Source organism: Ovis canadensis, chromosome 11 (assembly GCF_042477335.2).
Source record: "Ovis canadensis isolate MfBH-ARS-UI-01 breed Bighorn chromosome 11, ARS-UI_OviCan_v2, whole genome shotgun sequence".
Lineage (NCBI taxonomy): Eukaryota > Metazoa > Chordata > Mammalia > Artiodactyla > Bovidae > Ovis > Ovis canadensis.
In genome coordinates this window covers 56116658-56142196 of record NC_091255.1, presented here as the reverse complement: position 1 = coordinate 56142196, position 25539 = coordinate 56116658, and the positions used below count along the sequence as shown (strand labels likewise).

Here is a 25539-nt window from a genome sequence, read left to right as displayed (position 1 = left end):
TTTCCAAATTTGCTGACATATTATTGAGTGCAGCACTTTTACAGCATCATCTTTCAGGATTTGAAACAGCTCAGTTGGAATTCCATCACCTCCACTAGCTTTGTTGTTTTAGAGCAGTTAAACGGGCTCACACCTCTGCCCCCACATTTGTACACACCCCAACTAGAGCTGTCCATTTGTCACAACTGACGAACCTACACTGATGCATCATGATCACCCCAACTCCACCGTCTGCATTAGGGCTCACTTTGGTGTTGCACATCCTGTGAGTGTGTGGACAAATGTATAATAACCTGTTATCTACGGTTACAGTATCATATGAAGTGTTTTAACTGCCCCTCAAATCCTCCGTGCTCCACCTATTCACCCTTCCCCATCTTCCCCAACACCTAGCAACCACTGATCTTTTTCCTCTCTTCATAATTTTTACAAGAGTTGTGTGTTTTCTTTGTGTGTGTGTGTTTTTACTTTTGGCAATGGATGTAGTATGGTTTAAATTTCCTTTACCAGGAAGTTATTTTTCTTGTTAAAACTCCATTTCAGGGTTAATTCCCCCCAAAAGGTCTGAGTTCACACCCTTTTTGAACATTTTGAAGGAATTTCTTCAAAGAGAGCACTAGAATATGTGTGATAGTCATCACTATGATTGCGTGCTAAGCTGCTTCAGTCATGTCTGACTGCGACCCCATGGACTGTATGTAGCCCGCCAGGCTCCTCTGTGCATGGGATTTTCCAGGCTGAAATACTGGAGTGGATTGCCACGCCTTCCTCCAGGAGATCGTCTCGACCCAGGGACTGAACCCGTCTCATGTCTCTTGCACTGGCCGGCGATTGTTAGTCTGTGATTTCTGTCCACTGTCACCACTGGGCCGCTACTTCTGTTGCCCTCCACAGCGGTCACACACACGTGGCTTGGAACGGGAGACTCTGGGGGGACGGCTCGCTGTGCTGGAAGGCTGAACTGATGGGGCCTCAATCATGCCCCTTCCATAGCTCCAGGTCTCAGGACACCACTGCCATTGCTCCCGGCCAGCCCCTTCCCCTCAAAATGTCCTCTGGCTTCCCTCAGGGTGGAGCCCCAGAGACAGCAGCTGTTTCCAGCTGCACATTTTCCTTTAATCTGTCACGGGTTCTTAAGCTGCAGCTGCCTGGCATCTGCTCCCTTTGGCTCTGACAGAGGGAAGGATTGTTTGAGAAGCAAATTCCTGAGCTTTGGACCATTCCACACGGTGTTGAGGAAGCCATGAAACCGATGTAAGATCTGTGCCATTGTGGAAACATCCCAGTTCAATAGGTAATTATAAATTTGGAGTGAATTCAAGCATTTTCTTGGATTTTTAATAACATTCTGACCCAAACCAAAATGTATCCCCCTTCTTGTTTAGTAAAATAACCTCCCTAAATTGGCCATCTCAATGCTGGTCTCCTTCTCCTGGCAAATACGACACATATCTGTGGCAACAATAGTTTTCACTGCCCTGGTTTCATAAAAACATATAAAAGGTTACTAATGTTTTTCCAGATGTTCCAGTTTAGACTTGGGGGAAAGACAATAAACATTTCCTGCAAAGGCCACAAGGAAGATGCTTCTGTTTATGGAGTAAGTACCAAGCAATATAGAAATAGCTTTGCTACAGATGAAGAGAGACTGTGCAGGGCTGTACCCTACGGGGGGCAGGCCCTTCATTCTGCATCCTGATACCAACTGTTCTCATGATGCATCAACTTAATCATGTCAGGTACCACTCACTCTACCGCGGTAACATTTGCTTCATTAAGCTGGAGGTATCGATAAAAATTTAACTTCTCGGTTTCTAACTATAGGGGAAATATCTATTCCTAACTACTACAAGGATCTCTCTCTCTCTCTCTCTCTCACACACACACACACACACACACACACACAAAGTCCACAACTATTTTCTGTTCTGGCTTGGCACACTGGAAGGAAACTTTCAGTCTTTTAAAATATTTGGAAACAAGAGCGGGGAAAGTTTTGTTTGAAAGAAGACTCCAGGGCTAATGGCATAGTGCATCCAAAGGGAGAGAGGACTGAAAGAAGGAAATTGCCTGACTTTTTACTTTGGCTGAATTGGTCTCCAGTGCAAGAGCCATAAGACAGAGAGACTTGCCAAAGATCTGGTGGAGAAAACACCTGGGAGTGAGACGCAGAGTGTCTCCATACAAACACAGTACATTCACGAGAGAAGAAAGAGCTGTCCACGAGAGGTACCTGTCTCTCCCCAGAGACTGTCAAAGCTGTTGATCTGTGCTCGCTCCACCTCCTCTTCATCTTTTTCTGGAAGATCAAGTAGGTAGGAGACAATCTGAAACAAGAAGTCATGTCAGCTCGAAGTTCAGGTGGAAAACGATACACTGATACTGTGAACCCGTGAGGTTTGGAAGATTCTGGATAACCCAGTGCCACTCTCTTGCACACCACAGGAGTCAGAACAGACTGTCCTCGCAAAAAAATGCAAAGCTGCCAAGATGAGCATGCATTCTACCCGGTACAGTGTACATGTTTCCCTTGAGTGCAATTAACTTATACAGCATGTGATCTTAAAAAATTACATATTTATCACATTTGAGTTAAAAAAGCAATCCCTCTTCCTCCTAATAAAACTATCAGAAAAAAATAAAACTAACAAAAAAAAATCAATAAGCAAAAACCAGAAAATAAATATGGAGAAAACTGAGGGCCTGTACTTTTTCAGAGTAGAGCTATTATCTTCTTTTTTTTTTTTCTCTTGGAATTACAAGGACTGTTTGGGGACACTAAAAGGAGAATGTCTGCTAACAACAAAGGCAAATGACAGCTCTGTTTTCAGGAATCTGACTATAAGGAGCGCTAAACAACCTTCCACAGATAGTAAAAGTTCCAATTTTACTTAATATTCCCTTGGGGACATATCAGGTCAGTGGAAGAGGTGGCTGTCTCACTGAAGCATCCCATGCAGTGTGAACCAGCTTGTCCTGGCCCATGAAAGCTGACTCTTCAATTTTCGGAGTTTTGCAAGCTGGTTGTTAAACAAAGATGTTTATTAAAAACTAAATAACAGGCAGGGATTTAAAAACAATTAAATAGCAATGATGGGAATTCCCTGGTGGCCCAGTGGTTAAGACTCTGGTCTTATTGCCAGGGCCCAGGTTCGATCCCTGGTCGGGAAACTAAGATCCCACAAACCAAGCAGCAGAGAAAAAAAATAAAAAATTAAATAATAATGAAAGAAATTACATCAATAGATTAAAATATAAAATCTCATAACTTCCTAATTATTAAATTACATTTTACTATTACGTATGCTCATGAGGTTATTTATACTGACTGTGTCTGCATGGTGGCAGTTTTACATAATGGTGTGCTCCTGTGCATCTCTTTGAAACTCTGCTCAGTGTTGGTGGCTTGAAGTCAGTCATGGTGAGGGTATTTGCTGCTGTTGTTCAGTCGCTAAATCATGTCTCACTCTTTGTGATCCCATGGGCTGCAGCGTGCCAGGCTTCCCTGTCCTTCACTATCTCCTAGAGTTTGCGCAAACTCTATATTCTGGAAATTGGCAAATTCTGCAGATCAGGATTTGATTTAGTGCAAAAGCTGAAAGAGGTTCCAGTTTAATGAATATAATTTGTATGAGGGCAAAATGTAGTTTGACAGTGAATCACACACCAGCTTTAAAGACAAAATTATTGGGAAAAGAGCACACGGGTGCAGTTTCATTTATCAAACCACGGTTGAGTTGTAACCACAGGGTTGGGTATGGATATAAATTTAGCAAAAATTGACAAAAGCATTCAGTTAAGAGTATTACACAATTCATTATTATTTGTAAACTGTGTGTGACATGTTTTTTTATATCAGTAAATTTATAATAAATTTAAGTCTGTATGTACACACACACACACACACACACACACACACACCCCACTCCTGCTGCACTCTACTCCCCTCTCCAAGGCTGGCTGTTAAACATTTCCTAGCACACTACCAATTCCACATATTGTGCCACTACATTACTTTTATTAATAAATAACTTAGCAAAAATACCATCTGCACAGTGTTTAACAGTTTACAAAGCACCTTTCATATCAACCTTATAAAAAAGAATTTATTAGAAAGCCTCACTATACTGGTGGGAGACTAAGTTTCTAAGAGATGAGTTACATTGCCCAGAGCCCAGAGCCAGTGTGGAGGAAAGCTGAGTTTCAAACCTGGTCCTTTTGATATTCCATCTCCCTATTCCACTCCAGCCACCCATGTGAACAAAGGTCAAGAAATAACCCCCTGAGCCCAGTGCCATTGTCTGTTAAATAGGGGTGGAAGATGAGGAGGAATCAGATTAGATAATTCCTAAGGTCCTTTCCAACATCATTCTAGGTACCCTGGCATCTCCCTATTTCTCAGACCAATGACCAAAAAGCTACTTCATATTAACCTGGCAATTTTGTAATAATGCAATTATTTTTTCCCTGGTTTCCTTCAAGACATAGCTTGAAAAAAAAAAAAAAACCAAAAACCACTCAAGCCTTACTGGCTGCTTTCTTACCTCAGTGTAACCCATGCTGGCTGCAGCAATGAGGGCCTGCTGGATGGCGTGGCTCTTCTTAAACACCCCCTGCTGCTGGCCCGCCATTGTCCAGTCACACTGAATTAGAAACTTGACGACCTCCAGATGACCTCGGAGTGCGGCATGGACCAGGGCGCACTGCCCATTCTTATCTAAGTGATCCACCTGTGGGAGGGGACAGAGAAACCTGTGTGAAAAAGCCTGTGGCTGTCTCCCCAGTCTCGTTTCGTCCACTCACTGCACAGCTCTGGCCCACGAAGATTCATCTTCTCCCATATTCCTTGGACCACTTTCTGAGAAAATTCACGTGATATTCTTTTACTTAGGCTAGATCTTCACTGAGCTACAACTCTGGTAGATGCTTCTCTGGGGAGACTCTTTGTATAACGTCAGGCTTTTGTTTTCACATCAAAAGAAACCGAAAATATGCCCCAAACGACCCCAAACTCCAGCTTTGCTTTCCTGATGTACACTCCCCTTTGTCCTCAAATAGGTCTTTTCAGACTCAAATCTGAAAGGCTTATAAGCTCTACTGGCACAAAACACTGTCTTTGAAATCATGAAAGGGAAGAAAAACATCTTGAAGCTTAAATTTTCTGGTGTTCCAAGGAAGCAAAGTATCTCATATCATGAATCACACAGTTAACCACTAAGCTCTGGCAGATGCCACTTCTTTCTTCCAATGGGAGGGCGGAATCGTGACGATTTGGCCAAAATGGCTGGAGGGACTTGGAACTTAATGCTAGACTACGTTCCAGCAGCAGTTTTTACAGTTGTGGTGTTGGTTACAGGTTTAGGCAGAAAGAGGAGCCTAATTAAGAACAAGCTACCAGAAGGTCCCTAGCCACAAGCCTCAATAGATGAACAGCCTCTTCTGGAAGGTGGGCAGGGTATGTTCCAGTGCTTATTAGAGCAAGTGAAGCCTAAGTTCTGTATCTGTTTCTCTCCAGCTTTAGTTCTACACAGCCATCCAAATAGCAAGTGTTTACTGAATGCCTACTGTGTGCAAGGTGCTCTTAATCCTTTTTCTAGATGAACAGAGTGCGGCTGAGAGAAGTCAAATGACTTGTCTAAGCCCTCATAGAAAGCAAGCGTCAATGCAGGCTTCGACCAGGTTGTGCTTGATGCCAAAGTTGATGATTTTGATGACTTGCCTCCTCTCTCTCATGGAAGCCAGACTGTAAGAGGTTAAAGAACAGTAAGGAAGCGGTGGTAGCAAGTAGAGAGGACTCTTAGGTCAGGTTCAGTGGATCTGGGCGGGAAGAGATGGGATGGTGGTTTCTGGTTAGGAGAGAGGAACGTCTCTCTTTAGGGTTAGAGAAGACATTTGTAGGTTTGTAGAAACTGAGAAGAAAGGTAGCGTAAATTTAGAAAAAGAATGAAATGATGTTAGTGAAAGATCAACATACTGAGATTAAAAAATATAGGTGGGAAATTCCCTGATGGTCCAGTGGTTAGGACTCCACACTTCCACTGCAGGGGTCACAGGTTCAATTCCTGGTTGGAGAACGAACAGCCCAAAAGCCTTGTGGTGCAGCCTATGTGTGTGTGTATATATATGTATATGTGTATATGTATACAGGAGGCAATAATTTTGAAAAGGAAGGTAAACACTTCCTTCTCTGGGGCAGAAGTAAAGTAAAAGTTCGTAAGAATTAACAGAGTTTTCAGATAGAGGCACAGTGAGACAAACACAACCTTGGTAGTTGTAGGAGGGAAAAAGAGTTTTGATGGGGTCTCAAGAAGATCATAGATGATTTATGTATCTTCTCTGGAGAAAATGAGAAATAAATAAAATGACAGCTGAGCAACAAGAAAGACCTAGCTGAGATTAGAATATGTATGAATTTATAGCAATAAGGCCCAGTTATCATGCTGTTTCTAGAGGTGTTTATCCAAATGACTAGGACATTATAGGTGGACCATTTCTGTGTCACAGTTAGCATTTACAGCTCAGGGACTTCACTGAGGTCCCCAGGTCCCAGCTTTCAAAGGAGTCTTCGGAGAGAGACCCAGTTCTTCCCTGGTAAGAACACTGGACACCTCAGAATGAGGTCATTTATGTTGTTGTTCAATTGCTAAGTCGTGTCCGACTCTTTGCGATGCCATGGACTGCAGCATGCCAGGCTTCCCAGTCCTTCACAATCTCCTGGAGTTTGCTCAAGTTCATGTCCATTGAGTCGGTGATGCTATCCGACTATCTCATCCTCTGCTGCCCTCTTCTCCTTTTGCCTTCAATCTTTCCCAGCATCAGAGTTTTTTCCAATGAGTCGGCTCTTTGCATCAAGTGGCCAGAGTATTGGTCCTTCAGCTATAGCATCCGTCCTTCCAATGAATAGTCAGGGTTGCATATTATTTACAGTTCACTGCAAACCCACCCAAATCCTGTTTGTTTTCAGAATGGAAATAAAATGTTCCATAGAAGTCTACATTTTTGAGACCCGCATTTCTCCTTTTCAAAAAACACGAATTTTTAAAATTGTATCTTTTGCTGTGCTGGGTGCTCACTCTGTGTGGGCTCTTCTCTAGCTGTGGCGAGAGCAGGGGCCGTTCTCTAGTGGTGGTGCCTGGGCTTCTCACTGCAGTGGCTTCTCTTTTTATGGAGCAGGGTGCACAGGCTTCGGCAGTTGCAGCACACAGGCTCAGTGGTTATGATTCCCAGGCTCTAGGGCACAAGCTCAGTAGCTGTCGCACACGGGTTTAGGGGCTCTGCAGCATGTGGGATCTTCCCAGACTGGGGATTGAACCCATGTCTCCTGTACTGGCAGGTGGATTCTTCAACCACTAAGCTACCAGGGAAGCCCCCTGGTATTTTTTTTTTTTCCCCATCAATATTTTGAAATTGAGTTTTATCATATCAATGGCTCTTGAGGTACTATAAAGCAAATATATTTTAAAGAGATGTTTTGAGAGAATTAAATACACTAACAGAAACACTTTTGAGTGCTTCTGGGTCAGACAGTCATCTCAGACGTCTACAGGGGTATCTTCAAGGCTAGATGAGGGCGCCTGATTTCTGCTCTTACGTTCATGACTGACATGAAAGGCTGAGAGTTCGCAGGCGCCGTTCAGATCAGACCTCACAGTGCAGTCTCCTTGCTCCCCCACTCCTCTTTCCTCACTCTGAGCTCAGGAGAGAATTTCTTGGTTGTGAGCTAGGGACTTTTTGTGGCTGCTGATGAATGCAGTTTCCTAAGTATCTCTCAAAAGTTTAGAACTGTGTCCAGAAGCAGCCTGGAACGGGCCCAGGGCAAGCAGTAGGATGTAATCAGAGCCAGGTCTTCCTTTGATCTGCTTCCTAATAGGATCTGAGGTATATTCTACCTACACTCGTGAGGCAACACAGGAGATACGGACGAGTCTAAGATGGGAAAAAAGACACAGGGAAGGAAGAACAAGTGCTGGGCAGCCATTACCTTGGCCCGTTTCTTGCACAGCAGCACTACGATGCTCAGGAAGCCTGCCGCTGCAGCATAGCCCAGGGGAGTCAGGCCGCTTTCAGAGGAGGCATCCACGTTGGCCCCAAACTCCAAGAGCAGAGCCACCATTTCTGTGTAACCAAGATGAGACTGGACACACAGAATTGGAGCATTATTCAAAACTTCTGTCCGGTAATTAATGTTGGCACCTCCCAAAATCAGCAGTCGGCTGACCTAGTCGTAAGAAAACAAACGGAAACGATACTCACATAAATATCAGTTATATCCTATCAGTCATCTTTTCTTAAGTGATCTGCATGCATGCATGCTGAGTTGCTTCAGTCGTGTCCAATTCTTTGGGACCTTACAGACCACAGCCCACCAGACTCTTCTGTCCATGGGATTCTCCAGGCAAGAACACTGGAGTGGGTTGCCATGTATTTCCCTCCAGGGAATCTTCCCGACCCAGGGATTGAACGTGCCTCTTTTACATTTCCTGTACTGGCAGGCAGGTTCTTTACCACTAGCACCACCTGGGAAGCCTTAAGTCACCCTCAATGAGTGCCCAGAAACACTGAGTAACTTCTTTATTTTAAAATCTTCATTTGTTCCTTTTTTAATACCTTGCCTTTGGAAAGGGATGTGAAACATCTCCTTTATACAAACTACCCAGGTACTAGAGTAAACTGGAGAAGGAAATGGCAACCCACTCCAGTGTTCTTGCCTGGAGAATCCCAGGGACGGCGGAGCCTGGTACGCTGTCGTCTATGGGGTTGCACAGAGTCGGACACGACTGAAGCAACTTAGCAGCAGAGTAAACACCACCCATACTATAGTGCACTCTCCATTAAGTGAACTGTTGGACAGAAAAACTTCTACTGAAACAAAAGTGATCTAAGAATGTTTTACTCCCTAGAAGGAGCAGGACTTAGTCTATAAATCAGACTCATCTTATAGAAGATCAACAGGTTTGATTTTCAATTCACAGAATAAAATGTAACAATTTAAAATATATCAAACTATTAATAAAAGGTTAATTAATAGGAGAGTCAAAGATCAATCAAATAACTCCTAAATGTCCTCTGAGTTTTACGCTTTCATAGTTAATTTTTCAATCTGTCTGTAACTTAGATGCATTTACCTTTATATTTGGCGTGTAGAGATTTCGTAAAGATGCCAACGCCATGGACAGACCTTCTGTGCTGTAGGAGATCCAGAGGCCTTGGAGGATGGAGGATGACACGCCAACTTTTTTACTCAAACCCTGAAAAGGAAACAGAGACACAGTTAAGTGATCAGCCCAGCTAAAAAGTACCCTCGGCAGTAAGTGAGGAGCCTTTGGGTTTGTGGTACTAACAAATAATGTGACAACAAACCTACTCAATACCTCTCTCTTCTTTTTTAAAAATTATTTATTCATTTATGGCTGGGCTGGGTCTTTGCTGCTACGAGGGCTTTCTCTAGTTGCGGTGAGCTGGGGCTACTCTCCAGCTGTGGAACTCAGGCTTTCACTGTGGTGCCCTCTCTAGCTGCAGAGTGCATCATGTGGGATCTTCCTGGACCAGGGGTAGAACCCATGTCCCCTGCACTGGCAGGCAGATTCTTAATCTGGACCACCAGGGAAGTCCATCAGGTTTAGTTTTAATAGTGGTAATAATTAAATATGACTGAGTGACTGAATGAACTGATAAATATACCAAATATCCTGAATTACAGACCCTCAACCTTATATTTTTAAGGTGATTAATGACATCATATGCAATTCTTCATGAACAAAGATAAAATAAGGGAAATTTAAAACTAATTGGAAAGAAATATAAAGTGGATTATATGTTACTGCTGATTGGCGGTTCTAAGTGATGCTGATTATAAGCACTGAGTCTGTCTTTGTCTTTTCATGACCCTCAGCTGATAGGAACTGAGAATTCTAGCAGTCTGGGAGAAGTCGATCGGTAGGGAGCACTCTGCATTTGAAGGACCCTGAAAAGTGCAGCATTAGGAAAACCATGGTCCAAGTCCACATTCTTCAGCTTACAGTCATGTCATCACCACACGTTATACACCCTAGTATTTACGGCCTGAAACACACAGGGAGCCAGTCATATCTCAGGCAACCATGTTGTCTGCAGCAAAATAAGATAACGCTGCGTCAATGACAGGAGTGTACGGTTTAAGTGCAGGCTGGTGGCTGGCAGGAAGGAGGGGACTGAGGGGAAGATGAAGTGGGTAAAGGGATCAGGAGGTACAAACTTCCAGTTATAAAATAAACAAGTCATAGGGATGTAAAAAATAAACATTGTTTTCCACGTATTGGATATGGTCACATGGGATGAAATGAAATTTCATATCATTTATCTGTTTCAGGTGGTATTTATTTTAGGGTGCAGGGCATACAGACAGGCATTGACTTCTTTGCATCTGATCCCAGGCAGAAGGTGATGCTAAAAGCTTAAGTGATTAAAATCATGATGCTTAATACTGAAGCTATTTTCCCATCTAACTGAAGGATAATCACCTTGGAGTCTGTAGAACTAGCAGGCACTTTTTGGTCCACTTGAAGATGGAATGAAACACCTTGCCTGTTAAAATAGTCTCACTCTGCTCCCATTAAGTAAGGTCACTGGGTAAGGTCATTTTTGGGTACAGTGATTTGTTAGATAGACAATTATGATTCAAATACAGGACTTGCCACTGTGGGCTTCACTTCTGTCCATCTGATGAAAAGCCTTCCCCAGCTATGTGCTTATATGCTGGGGAGAATTCGTTGCCCTTCATGCTGTTTTCTCTCTGAAGAGAACTGTTTTATCTTTAATAGTATCTCTTGGGGGAAGTCCAAGCAGGAGGACTATTTAAGATCCCTGAATTTCTCAGTCCAGAGGCAGCAAAAGTGGTCTGAAGAGACTGGGACTGGAGGTGGCAGATGCAATAGCAAACTGCAGACTAGAAAAAGCAGAACAAATTTCTTCCTCAACTTCTGTGCTCTGTTCCACCACTGCTATCTAGACTATAAATTCCTTGAGACTAGGGGCTGTACGCTTTTGGTTCTTGTATCCCTAGTACAATGCCCCAGCAAGCACTGAATACACAAACGAACGCATACAAGCACCCACAGACAGATGTGTGCCCTTGTCTGGGATCTCCATCCCAGCTGTGCGGATGCTGGGAGAGAGAAAGCCGATGCTTAAGAGCTCTTAAAAGTTTTGAAATGACTGGGGGAGAAACGGATTATAATTTCAAAAGAGGATGGGGAAAGTAGTTTAAAGGAAAGTTACAGTTGGTTCTAGAGAAAGAGTTTGAAATTCACAGCACCAGGAGTATTAAAATCATCATCAAGACGATAAGAACATGCAAAGAGTGACTGCTCTCAGAGACTTTTGAAAAACACTGTGAAAACCTGTAACTAATGTTATATGACTATTCTCAGCAGATGGCAGGTCACAGGACAGTGGTTCCCAGCCTTCTTGGCACCAGGGGTTGGTTTTGGGGAAGACAATTTTTCCACTGATTGGGGTGGGGAGAATGGTTTCGGGATGATTCAAGCACATTAAATTTATTGTGAACTTTATTTCTATTATTATTATATCAGCTCTACCTCAGATCATCAGGCATTAGATCCCAGAGGTTGGGGACCTCTGATGTATGAAGTATACATGACTATATGCTTCTTACCTAAACGATTATACATGTTCATTTCCTAGAAAGCCTAGCAATCCATTGAACTGGGAGATGATAAATGTGGTTTTCTTTCCATAGTCCTAGGGAGGAACAGGCCAGACATTTTAGGAGATGGACCAACTCTGCAACAAACTGATTTCAGAAAGCAGGGACCACACTGACATAGCGGGCAGCTTCATACACACAGTGTTAAGGAACGCCTGCTGGAAATGGAAAGAAAAACACCCCCAACTTCTTTAATTACCTTAAAAATGTGTGCTTTGAGGATGTGATGTCCCAGTTCAATTGTCTGCTGTCGGTTTAGTTTTCCCTCTTGGCGGGAAAACCAAAAGGCAAGTAATGTGTGACCACTCCTGCAAAGAGAGAGACTCATTTTAGGAAATTTAATGCTCCAACTCTCCTGTGGGTGGAGGACTGTGCACATCGAGCCGTATCTCCAGTGAAACTCTGTCTTGTTCACCCAACTTCTTAGGGAAGGGCACCCGCTCCTGGGCAAGTAATGGTACTGAAAGGTTCCGAGCTTTTCCTGGTCCTTTACCCAAATCACATGTGTGAATATCACAAAATGTCACTTCTGGTTGGCTTACACCCTTCCCACACGCAGATGGCATTAAAGGATCCATTTTTATTTTCTGTCTCTGTCAACTCCTCTTATTTCACCCATGCTTTAAATGTCAGTGTTGCTTCCTCAGGATCTTGTTTTTGGTCCCAGTCTGTCCTCAGGATTAGCTCATCCATCCTCAGAGCCTTTGCCATTACCTAAACCCTGTTACCTTTCCCTCTATCTAGACGTCTCAGCTTTAGCTCAATATACATCCAACTGCCTACTGGATTTCTCTACCTAGAGGCCCAATAGCACCTTAAACTCAATGTGTCCCAAACTGCACTAAAAACCTCCTCAAGGGAAGTCTTCTCTGATCAGCCTCTACCAAGCCTCTATTCTTTCTCTTTAGCTTTTTTTTTTCTCCTCCAGCTGAGAAGGGAGTACTCTCTCTGGTACATCATAGGCTGTTTATGCCTTTAGTGCAGGATCTACCACACTGTTACAAGCTCTCTCCTCTACTAGACTGTAGGCTTCCTGATGGCAATCATTCCCAGCCCCCATCTGCTTGCCAACAAATCTCCAATCTGTTCATGAAACAGAAAACCCTTCTCTCTGCCTCTGCACATTGTCTTATCTGCCCATGATGCTCAGAAATGCCACAGGCCTCTTGTAATCACACACTTGGTCTGAAGACCAAGCCAAGAGAGAGGCTAAGCTAAGAGAACTGTCAAAAAATAGAGCCTGGGCCCTAACTGTATAGCACCGGAAGCTGTCCTAATTTTGGACTCCTTGTTATACGAAATGATAAATTTCTCTACTGCTTAATCCATTTGAGTTGATGTTTTCTATCTCTTCCAGCTTAAAGTGTCTTAATGATATACTCTTTTAAGTGTGAATGTATTAATATATGTGTATATATGTAAAGTATATGTATAAATACAGGGTTGTATATCTCTTTTTATTTACATTTATGACAGAAATCTCGAGTTGTTTATGCTCTCCACAGTGCCAAACATTGTGTATGGCCCATAAAAATTCTCAATAAAATTTTCACAAAGCAAGATTAGACATTAAACAAAGGACACTGGGTCACTTCTGGGCTCTGCCCTCTTACCACCCTGCTATAGTCTGTAGGAACTGTGCCACTGCAGAGTAATAACTGTCTCTCTGCCCCCCATCAGGTGAGCAGTCAAGCAGAGTTCTGTGTGTCACTGATAACCCAGCTCTTTTACTCCTTTCACTTGGGAGTGTCACAAAGGAGGGAAATCAAACTGTGATCTCAGTTTCAAGCCCAATGAATTCATCAAACAGAAGGAAAAACAGCAAGTGAATTTTTTGTTGGTGACCTCTGCTTGAGAGAAGGCCCAAATGTCTACTGGAAGATTTTCTCTCACAATTAACACTGGCTATGCTTCCAGGTCTAACATTTGAAGATGTCTAAATCTGAAGTCTGAAAAAAGAAACAAGTCCTTCCTTTCCTCCTTTATAAATAAAGTTTCAGTAAAGAACCTGGAGAACAGAAGATGAGACAGCCCCCGTCTTACTTAGGTGGGGTTCCCTGGTGGTACAGATGGTAAAGAATCTGCTTGCAATGCAGGAGACCTGGGTTCAGTCCCTGGGTGGGGAAGATCCCCTGGAGAAGGGAAAGGCTACCCACTTAGGTGGGAATCATCCTATAAAGCTTTAAAAGGAAATTCTACCATCTTCTAACCTTGGCTTCATACAATTTCTGGATTCTAGTGGATACCAGGTCATCTTATGTGATTAGATAAGACTGACCATAAAGGAAAGAGAGCTACTTCATTGAGAGACTGTCTCAGACAACTGTATCCTGCATGGAGTCATCAGTGTCATCTGAAGGTGAAAGTGTGAAAGTGAAAGTCGCTCAGTTGTGTCCCACTCTTTGCAACCTCATGGACTATACAGTCCATGGAATTTTCCAGGCCAGAATACTGGAGTGGGTAGCTGTTCCCTCCTCCAGGGGCTCTTCCCAACCCAGGGATCAAACCCAGGTCTCCCACATTGCAGGCAGATTCTTTACCAGTTGAGCCACCAGGGAAGCCCAAGAACACTGGAGTGGGTAGCCTATCCCTTCTCCAGAGGATCTTCCCGATCCAGGAATCAAACCGGGGTCTCCTGCATTGCAGGTGGATTCTTCACCAGCTGAGCCACCAGGGAAGCCCGTTGTCTTAAGGTATGAGCCTGGAATTGTTTTCCACTCACAAAATCCAGAAATTGCTACTGAACGTTTACACAGCCCTTGAAAGCCCAATGTAGTTCATAGGCTATTTTAAGTTAATGAGAACCATTGATAAAAGTGCCCTAACTTAAGTTCTCAAAATCCTATCCAGTTGTTAACAATGAAATGATTGCAGCCTCCCTGATAAAAGAATTATTTACTTTAAATGACTCATCTGACTGTCCATAGAGATAAGAACTCCAGACACAGGCCTCTGATCCATCATTTATGCTTCAGGCCATTAAGGAGAATCCATGCCTATGAGGATTAAGGAAAAAGCTCAGGACAAGGACATGAATCGTCAGGTAGACACAGACCTGACTTTGCCCCAGTGCTTTCACCTTACTACCGTGACCAAGACACCCTGGGAAGATGCTTCTCATCTTCAGTCACCCACAGGACAGTGCTTGCTTTTGTTGTCGTTGATCAAGCACCGAGGAGAAACAGCAAGCCACAGAGGTCAAGGAAAAGATGGTGACAACTGTAGTTTCCTTCTTTTTGGATACAAGCTGTTGTATTATTCGTGAAAGAATGATTCTGGTCAGTTCACTGGACTCAAAGCTTATGGTGTTGAGGACATGAAAGGTAAAACAGCAATTTCCATTACATGCTGGCATTCCCATTCGTACCTTACTGTTCTGACAAACTACGATGCCACTAGCTAACCCAGGTTGAATGGCTCTATATGTGGGCTTGTCTACATTTATTTCTATTTTTCTTATTATCTGCTCACTCCTGAGCCCTATTCCTTTTGACTTCTAGCCTCACTATTCTCTTAAGATCACCAGCAGCCTCTTAATTGGTTTTCTTTTTGCCTTTGATCTTTTGTTTTTTCTTTTTCTTCTCCATCCAGCATTAGGTCTTATGGACTGTTTCCCTTGAAACTGTCTCTTCTCTTGACATCTAAGACACTACCCTGGCACTTTTCTCTTCCACTTTCCTTCGGTTACATAATTTCTTTGCTCTATTCCCCATTTACTCGTCTTTCAGAGGCAGCCCTCACCTCGACTCCTGGCTTCAGCTCTCACTGCAATGACATTGCAGCACTGAGATTTTTCTCTGCTTCTCTAGCTGCCTGCAGACACCTCTACCTCCAAATGACCTGTCAAACGATGGCTGTTTGAAGATTTCCCTTAAAACCAAATCCCCTTAAGACTTCTTAAAAAAAAAAAACAAACAACCTCCAGTTGCTCAGGCATAACACCAAGCAGTTGTTTTCTCCTCCCTGTACATCATCTCTCATGGATAACTGCAAGAGCTTCACTCTTGCCACTGCCTCCTCCCTGGCTCGTACCAATATCTATCCAGCGAAAACCTGATCAAATTTCTCCTCAAAATCCTTCAGTGGCTCTATATTTCCTCCCATACATAATCTAAACTCTAAACCGTAAATCTAAACATGGCATTCAAAGCCTCCCCATAATCTGTCCCTTATCCGTTTCTTCACCTCCTGACCTCGTACTTCTAATTCCAGATGGAGTAAACTATAGAGCTTTGAACATGCTTTCCCTCTGCCTGTAATTCATCAGCAAACTACTTCCCAGTCTTCAAGCCTCAGTTCACAGCACCGCCTCTGTGCAGTCTCCTCTGGTCGCCCCCAGATGGGGTCAGCGGTTCCTTCCTTTAGGCTCTGATGTATCTGGCACACAGCTCCACCGTCACACCTGCTACAGCCATGCACTGGGTGGGTCTGCACATCGTCTTCTTGGAGACTCTTCTGAGGACAGAAGCTATGCTTTCTCATATATGTTTTCTGAGCGAACTAGAGTCCATACTTGCAGAATGAATGAATAACAGTCCCTTTTGTACAAATGTACATTTGGACACTACCTATGGTTTCCAAAATTACTACAGCACTTATTTAGATTCCCCTGTACACCTTTATTATGGGCACAGGCGTGAATATTACTAACGTGGTAGACTGACCGAGACTCAGCAAGACTGGAGAACAGACTCCAGCTCACCTGGCTACGAGATAAAGAGATGAGAATCCAAGGTCTTCTGAAACCTTGTTCCACTGCCACTTCGATAAGATTAAAACGTAAAGAATAGTATGTTCATTTTTATAGTATACAATCTGAATTCTTACAATCAAAATTGGCAACTGTCAATTTTGACATTTTTCGATTAGCATTTTTGGGAGACAGCAGTTAAGAAATAGAGAGATCCCTAGTCTATGTGACATTTTAAGTATGACTGAACACAACTGTGTTTCCCCCTCTAATTACAGATGATGGTGATAAAAACTGACTTTCATGTGAGCTCATATGTGGTTATAAAGACCAGTGGGTGGTAGCCACGGTGAGGGCAGAAGTATTAGGATTTCCATCCAGTTTATATAATGAGGTCACTTTGTGATTCAGTCACCTTGCAGACTCCTTATCTGCACTCACAACATTGCTTCCTTACTCCTGAAATAAAGCCAAATTCAGTCGCTTTCACGCTTTCAGCAGTGGACAAGCTCTCTAAGCTCTTTGAAAGACAGGGAGAGTAACGCCTCTCTCTCAGGACTGGGGTGGGAATTAAGTAAGAGATATTAGGTAAATGTATTTTATATTTCTTTTGTATCCTCCGTAGTCACTAGCACAGCGCTTAAACTAAAGGAATGAGCAGCAATCTCAGAAGACTTAAAACATGTGAGAGGACGACTGTGTGCTCAGAGTTCTAATGTGTACAGCAGGGTGAAATGTGATACCCTATCCTTAACTCCAATCTTTGCCCTTCCACTAACCTCACTGTACCTTTACAGCCAGAAGAGAAGCCCATGGATAGGGGAAAATGATTGGGGATGGGTGCCATTCACAGTTAGCTCTGGAGGAAAACCTGGTACTGTCAATTCAGGCAGAGAATGGGGACAAGACCAGAGCTAACCAGATCCTAAGAAGTAAGGTGAAAGTCAAGCTAACAGGAGGAATATGAATTTCTCATGTCCAGCAGAGATTTTCAGAAGGATATAAGCCTTACATTCAAGATAGATTTGCTTGGACATATTTTAGGAGAGAATCAATCACATGCCAGAGTGAAGATTCCTCCCCCAGCATTCTCCTCTCTCCCAACAAAAGGCAGGGAAGGTCATACCCAGCATAACACAGGGTAGATCCAATCTCAATTCCAGCTGAAGGCTTCAGCAGCCCCTTGACACAGAATTATCAGAGACAAGTGATAGTCACCCTTGGACAACTACAGATGGTAAGACAATGAGGAGCTGCTCATATCTGATGCCCCAGTACCTCAAAGAATTCAGAGCTTTGGAGTCTCTCAGGCAACACTTTCTAAGGCAAGAATCAACATCCCTACCCTCCACCCATTTACTGGTTTGGAAGTTGCCTAACAGTTATTATACAACTGTTTTAGTTTTATACAACTATAAAATATACAGTGGTACTAAGTTTGTTTTTCTAATAGATTTTTCACTTAGCAACCCTTAGAGTTAGGGATCTTAAAATCTCTACTTGTAGTACTAACAAATGTACTCAAATATCTCCAGCATGGATGGGTCTTCCATTGTTCTTGTCAGAGTCACTTAACGTGTGGTCACAGATGTCATCAGCTCCTGGGAGGGCAAACTCAACATACAACACTTCAGCATTTCAGAGAAACAACACTTAAGTGTTCTGATATTCTTCTGTGTGGTGCTAGGATGTGATAAAGTGGAACAGGGACAGCCAGCTGGCAAGGAACTGTGTACAATCTAAAGCCTGTCCTAGCTATCTTACAGTGTGGGCTGAAATGACATGTGCTGCTGTGGAATGTCTTTATATTATAGAGGTACATGTGGGAATTATTTAGGGAGACCTAGTGAGATTAGATTGGAGAAGGAAATGGCAACCCACTCCAGTGTTCTTGCCTGGAGAATCCCAGGGACGGGGGAGCCTGGTGGGCTGCCGTCTATGGGGTCACACAGAGTCAAACACGACTGAAGTGACTTAGCAGCAGCAGCAGCAGCAGTGAGATTAGAATTATGGGGCAGAGATGGATACCTGTCTACAAAAGGTCTGTGCTCCTGTCCACAGTCAAGGGTGGTTGGTGGGAAGCAGTTACTTTGCCAGGGACCTTGCGTTCACATTCAAGTGGGGTCAGGTGCTAATGGAACATAGGCAGAAATTATATTCATCACATCAGACCTAGTGCAGAAAAATCTTTATCTTTGATTTCACGATCTTATTACTTTCTTTTGTTTTTATAACTGTAATATTACTCTTGTAAATTATTACTTGGCTCACCATTTTCTTCTAGTGTTTAAATATACCTATTCTGAAATGAACCTACTTATAAAACAGAAGATCCCCCAGAGGAGGGCATGGCAACCCACTCCAGTATTCTTGCCTGGAGAATCCCATGGAGAGTGGAGCCTGGTGGATCCTTAGAGTAACAAAGAGTTGGACATGACTAAAGTGACTTAGCACGCATGCATGAAACAGACTCACGGACATAGAGAATATACTTGTGGTTGCCAGTGGGAAGAGGCTGGTGAACAGACAGAGTGGAAGGCTGGGGTTCAAAGATGCAAGGTAATGCACACAGAATGGATAAGCAACAAGGTCCTGCTGTTTACCATAGGGAACTATATTTAATATCCTATGATAAACCATAATGGAAAAGACTACAAAAATGAATGTAAATTTATATGTAAAAATGAATCACTTGGCTATATAGCAGAAAGTAACACAATACTGTAAAACAATTATACTTCAGTTTAAAAAAAAAAGCACCTATTCTGTTTTCATGCATCCAAACTTTCTGCTTTATACTCTGAACTCTGGATGACCTTGTTAAATTACTATGGCTTCTACTGTCAGTCACTTGCTGGTAACTCCTCAATCCATAACCTCATGCCTTCAACTTTCTCTTTTCCTATTCTCCAAGGTCATATTTCTAAATACAATTGTGCATCCTCCCCTGCAGGCAATTCATTATAAACATGTCCAAAATAGGACTCACCTCTCTCCAGAAGCCTGTTCTTCCTCCTGCCTTCACTCACGCTAGAGTTCTTCCCCCATTCAGAACGCTCTATGTCGATCAGTAGCTTCACTATTTTCCTTCATCCAAGATAAGTTCTGAAGTCATTTTTGATTCTTCCACCCTTACCTCCCATATACAAAAAAAGACCAGGTGCTTTTGAGTATCTCTAAATAGTCTACACAGCTCTCTGTTCTCACATTGCAGTCTTAGTATTTCTCAGCTAGACTATTGTTCTAGACCTGTAACTAGTTTCCTTGCCTGCAGTCTCTCCTTCAACCCATCTTCCATACACTACTTGTCAGAGCTATTTTGCACTTGATCAGACTTATCTGATCATTGTCTCTTCTTTTCTCAAAAATTATAGAGACTCCCTGTTATCTACAGAATGAACTGAGAAGTCTTAAACTTTTGAGACTTTTTTCCTAGTGACACTTCCTATCGTTCTCTGACTGCATGTCTTATTTTCTAGTTATGGCTTCTCGTAATTCCTCAAGGGCACTTAATATCTTCAACTTGCTTTTCCTCCTGCCATTCCGCTCTCTAGCCTCCCTAGAGTGTTCTCCTGTTCCTCTGTAGCTAAACGGGATCAACTCATCCTTCAAGGCTGAACTTGACTGTTACTTGCTCTGAAAAAGCATTTTCTTTTTTAAAAAAAATTTATTTATTTGGCTGCGTTGGGTCTTAGTTGCAGCACTTGGGATCTTCACTGCATTGTGCAGGACCTTTGGTTGCAGCGCTTCACTCTCTAGCTGTGGTGCAGGCTCCAGGGCACATGGGCTCAGAAGCTGCATTGCAGCATGTAGGGTCTTAGTTCTCGGAACAATGGCTGAATCCATGTCCCCTGCATTCCAAGGTGGATCTTAACCACTGGGCCACCAGGGTGGTCCCTGCAAAGTATTTTCTCTTTGTCTAGGTTACTAGGGTACTTTGTACTGTGGCACTGTTATTGGTTGCTATGCAGCTGACCTTCCTTGGTAATGGCTTTAGTGTCAAGGGGTATGTTAATTACCTAAGTTTCTCTCGTGTATAGTACAGTCTTTGGTGTACAGTAAAGTTCAATAAATGTTTCATGAAAATAAATACCAAGTAGATGGGTTTGAGGAAGAGCAACACAAGGACTTCCAGATCCACTTTCTAATTCACTACTCAATTCAGCCTTGAATTTGTGGGCATCTCTGTTGCCACTGATCAGCTGTGAAATGAATGTGACTATGACTCAAATATTGAGAATAGACTGACAATCCTGATCTTTTTCATCTCTCATCTTAAAAATTCTGCCTGCAGTTAAATCTGGGGGTTGATGCTTTACAGTCAGTCAGCCTGTTGCAAATGGCACCCACATCTTTACAAAAACACTTGCCTCCATCTTCAGCGTATTAGTTAGTAACTGCCCTGGCATGCTCTTTTCGTGGCTTTCTCATGGAACTGGAATACAAAATCCATTTCTAGTCAGCTTGTTTTGCTGTTTCATATTCAAGGTGGGAATGAAAGAGCTGATGGGAAGTAGAAGACTAGAAGTATGCCCAAGATGTACCTTTGTAGAAATGGGTGGAACAACATTCTTTCTTTTTAAACATAGAACTCAGAAATCTGCTGCTTATTTTCTCCCAGTTGGCCTCACAGTTTCCTAATGTCCTTCTTTCCACTAAAGCAGCACGGGCCTTAGGAGAATGGACACTTCTCCGCCTCTCCTCTGCCAATGAAGTCTTCAGGCAGTTGGCAGGGCTTATAAGGCAGAAGAGTTATAACTTCATCAAACTGTCACAGTTTGAAATACCAACAATAGGCACAGGAAGATCAATCAGTTCTTCGTTCTCCACGTTCCTCAGTTCTTTGTTTGTACCTCTAGTACAGCACTCTGTCTTAAATTATAGCTGGTTATAAACGTGTTTGTTAAAACCACTAACCTGTAAGTCCTGGTAGACAGATCTATCTTACTCATATGTGTATCCCCTGCAGTGCTTAACATAGAGCCTTGAATATATTACTTAATACATGTTCAGTGGATGTGTGCTGACATGCATGTCTTTGTTTTCTCCTGATGGCATGGTAACAGAATGAACAAGATGTATTCTATTGAACTGTGTGAAGAGTTTCTCAAATTTTTAAAATAAATATAATTAGTAGCATGTATATGGGGAAACAGTGGAAAAGTGGCAGACTTCATTTTTTTTTTGCTTCAAAATCACTGCAGATGGTGACTGCAGCCATGAAATTAAAAGACGCTTACTCCTTGGAAGGAAAGTTATGACCAACCTAGACAGCATATTCAAAAGCAGAGACATTACTTTGCCAACAAAGGTCCATCTAGTCAAGGCTATGTTCTCCCAGTAGTCATATATGGATGTGAGAGTTAGACTATAAAGAAAGCTGAGCGTCAAAGAATTGATGCTTTTGAACTGTGGTGTTGGAAAAGACTCTTGAGAGTCTCTTGGACTGCAAGGAGATCCAGCCAGTTCATCCTAAAGGAAGTCAGTCTTGGGTGTTCATTGGAAGGACTGATGTTGAAGTTGAAACTCCAGTACTTTGGCCATCTGATATGAAGAGCTGACTCATTTGAAAAGACCCTGATGCTGGGAAAGATCAAAGGTGGGAGGAGAAGGGGACGACAGAGAATGAGATGGTTGGATGGCATCACCGACTCAGCGGACATGAATTTGGGTAAACTGCAGGAGTTGGAGATGGACAGGGAGGCCTGGAGTGCTGCAGTCCATGGGGTGGCAAAGAGTTGGACATGACTGAGCTACTGAACTGAACTGATCACTTCTTTATTCACTCATTAATTCACTGTTAAAATATTTACTGAGTGCTGTGTGCCAGGAACTCTATCAATCATTAGGAAGATCAAGGTGAGTGTGATAGGAAGGTTCTTGTCCTCATGGAGCTCACTCACATTCTAGAAGGGAAAGTGGACAATAAACAAGTGTTCACAGATAATACATTGATAAAAGACTAGAAAGAAAGAAGATTGCTATGACCAGGAAAGCCAGGAAGGACTGTCTTAGATAAGTGACATGAGGAAGTCTCAGGAGGTGGCTGTTAGGCTGAGACCAGAAGGAGTGAGAGATTATGCTGTGTGATGACAGAGGGAAAGCACGCTCCAGACGGAGGGACCTACTGAGTGCAAAGAGCCAGGAGTAGAAGAGAGCTTAGCAAATTCTAGGAACTGGCACATGACCATTTATGACCAGAATACTGTGACTAACAGGGAGAATGAATGAACTTCATTAGAGAGGTAGGCAGAAGATATCTTTGTATAATAATACAGGGTTTTGAAGAATCTGGCTTTGATTTTATTCTAATCACAAAAATAAGCCTGAAGGATTTTTCAGGAGGTTACATGGTCTGATTTGTATTTTTTAAGAATCACTTTGGGTGCTGGTGGAGAATGGATTGAAAGGGAGACCAATTAAGACACTAAACCAGTCCATGTGAGAGCCTAGGGTGCAGTCAGTAGAGGTGGAGGTAAGTGGACACTTACAAGCAAAATTTGGGTGGTAGAACCAACTGGATATGCTGATGGCCACAGTGAAAACATGTCTTACAGTTGTGGGTTCTTATGGTTGGGCGAACAGAAGGCTATTAGTGTTGATTTTACGAAATGTGGAGCTCCAGCTGCTTTTGAAAGTCTGGAGACAGCCAAGGAAGTTGCTCCAAACACAAAAAAACAAAATGTGCTGTCATATCCCACTAAGCTGGCAGGAACTCCTGAATGCTGTGCCATGGATCTTGGTTTGACAATCTAGGAGAGCCTGTGGGATTCCCATCTTTTCATTCAGCCAGTGTTGCTTCAGAGACTCATTTAACAGGACAAATGAGCCTCTATTTCCTATGCTACTTTCAGTACCAGAAATCTCCCTTAAAATTTATCTGCTCAACTACTTAGGTGAATTTGCGTTAACCAGTATTTGGTAGACTGGGCACATCCACTTTAAAAAAGCTATATATATATATATATGTATATATATGTGTGTGTGTGTGTATATATATATATAATTTAAATATATGAAGCAATATTATTTTTGTAACAAAATCAAATATTTTGTTACAAATCTATCAAAAAACAAGAGTACAAGTCTGTTCTGTCTTTTCATTAGCTGGCTCTTCTGCATGCCTGTCAAGGTCCTAAAATGATGCTTTCGCTCCATTTTATAAGCAGGACTACTTCTCCATATGTTTATTAACTTAGCAAACTTCACATGAGTTTTTATGACAGTAAAAATAAATAGCTCTCAGTTTTAAATTGGTTTAGAGAAGAATTTTGATTACCAACTTTTCCCAAACTTAATTTTGGACTTGTAAAAGGAAAAAAAATACATTACTGCTGCCTATCTTTGAAGATACTAGAATTTTAACAATGGGAACAATTTACCTATTTGACTAATAGCTGTGGGTTCTATCACCTATGCTGAGAGAAACAAATCTGTAAAGTTTAAGGGCATGTGTGCCATGCCCATTATGCATGGGCAAACTGAACACATTCCAAGATATACATTAGGTTTCATGCAGTATCCCCTTGCATTATATTAAAAAGCCATGACTTGGGTCACTAGAATGATATAGTTATTCCATTATTATTTTGAGTTTTGAATCTCAAATTTATTCTTGAATTTCAAATTTGATTCTTGATAAAATTTATTATTGATTCTAACAGGGAGTTAGAAACTGGTTTAAATAAGAGGAAAAATATTTACTGGCAAATCAGAAAAATTTCTGCAATTATTCGAGATCAATGAAAATCACAGTAAAATTATGATATCAGGTCATTCTACTAAGGGTCATGTGCTAGAAAAAGGTGTTTGGTGTATCTCTCTTCTCTCTGCATTAACTCTTCCAAACCCTAAGGGCTGACTTAGCTCCACAAGCCTTTTTTTTCTTCCCATGATCTATCAATTTGCTGAATTCATCCCTAAGGCTTTTAGAACGCAGAATCTGTCCACCTATTCAAGGGGTTACTGTGGCAGCCTGCGATGGCTCTGAGAAGTAGTCACCTCAAGTTTGTGTTTCCGTGAAAATGAAGGTTAAGGGTCACCCTGCCGGGAGGCTCTTGTATGAATTAAAAAACCAAATAAATAAAACCACCACAATCCTCAACTCACCATTCTGTGGTCACTTCAGACTTAAGCATTCTACCAGAAGCCAGGCTGTACAAGTCCCTAGCACAAATAAGTTGTCCTTTACAGGGAGAATGCCCTTTTTTCCCTGCTCTTTGACAAGCTGCTTCTTCTCTGACACTCTGCTTTGTGATATGGATTTTAGAGCAACCAGTCTCCAATGTGTAATTTGCTGACCAACACAGTAAAAATAATTTTTAAAAATATTAAAGAACATTTATCGTTAAGATTTCAGCTCTGGCCACAAAGAATCGAGTGAGTTCTCAACTATCCCTACGGGTACAGGTAGAACTTGAGTAGCCTTTTCCTCCTTCCCTCCAGTCTAAATTTGATTCTCTTGAGTTTGAGGAAATCAGGTCAGCCCAAAATAGGCTTTCAAATCAAACCTCATTAGGCTGCACAGCTCAATACTTGAGAAAGTTTACAATGTTTTAGTTGAACAGTTAAAAATAAGGCAGAAGAGTCTTCTAATTTCTACGTCAGAATGCTACATATACAAACAACAAAATGTTGATCTGAGAGCTGTTCCTTGGGAAGGGAAGGCTAAGAGAGAACAGAGAACAGAGATAACAGGATAGGAAACAGGGAAAAATGAGTGGGGATTCATTCAGGGCTAGCCTAAAGCTACGTAGAAATACTAAGCAGTAATTGGACAGCACCACAAGGCTGGTGGCCCCCAACTGGGTACTCTATCAACCTCATATCTCAACAATCAAAGTCATCAACAGGTTGGATTATAAAGGCTGGTGGTGGTTTAGTCACTAAGTCATGTCTGACTCTTGTGACCCCATGGACTGTAGCCTGCCAGGATGCTCTGTCCATGGGATTCTCCAGGCAAGAATACTGGAGTGGGTTGCCATTTCCTTCTCCAGGGGATCTTCCTGACCCAGGTCTCCTGCATTGCAGGCAGATTCTTTACTGACTGAGCTATAAAGGCTGGTGACATCTCTCAAATGCCTTACTTAAAATGCACATGTTGTTTTGAATGTTTTCTACTTCCCTTTCATTAGCATAATAGCAG

The 25539-nt window shown here is 42.3% G+C and overlaps 1 protein-coding gene across 5 annotated transcripts in view; it reads right to left on the bottom strand.

Annotated features, from left to right (window-relative positions):
• Positions 1 to 25539, bottom strand: part of TANC2 (tetratricopeptide repeat, ankyrin repeat and coiled-coil containing 2) — a 366596-nt gene that overhangs the window by 25628 nt on the left and 315429 nt on the right. For all 5 annotated transcript variants that reach the window (XM_069541695.1, XM_069541696.1, XM_069541692.1 and 2 more), the window contains 5 exons: positions 11904 to 12012; positions 9126 to 9248; positions 7982 to 8218; positions 4545 to 4730; positions 2234 to 2327 (listed from right to left, as the gene is read on the bottom strand). In XM_069541695.1, the coding sequence (XP_069397796.1) occupies positions 2234 to 2327; positions 4545 to 4730; positions 7982 to 8218; positions 9126 to 9248; positions 11904 to 12012 (749 nt within the window). The remainder of the gene's footprint in view (positions 1 to 2233; positions 2328 to 4544; positions 4731 to 7981; positions 8219 to 9125; positions 9249 to 11903; positions 12013 to 25539) is intronic.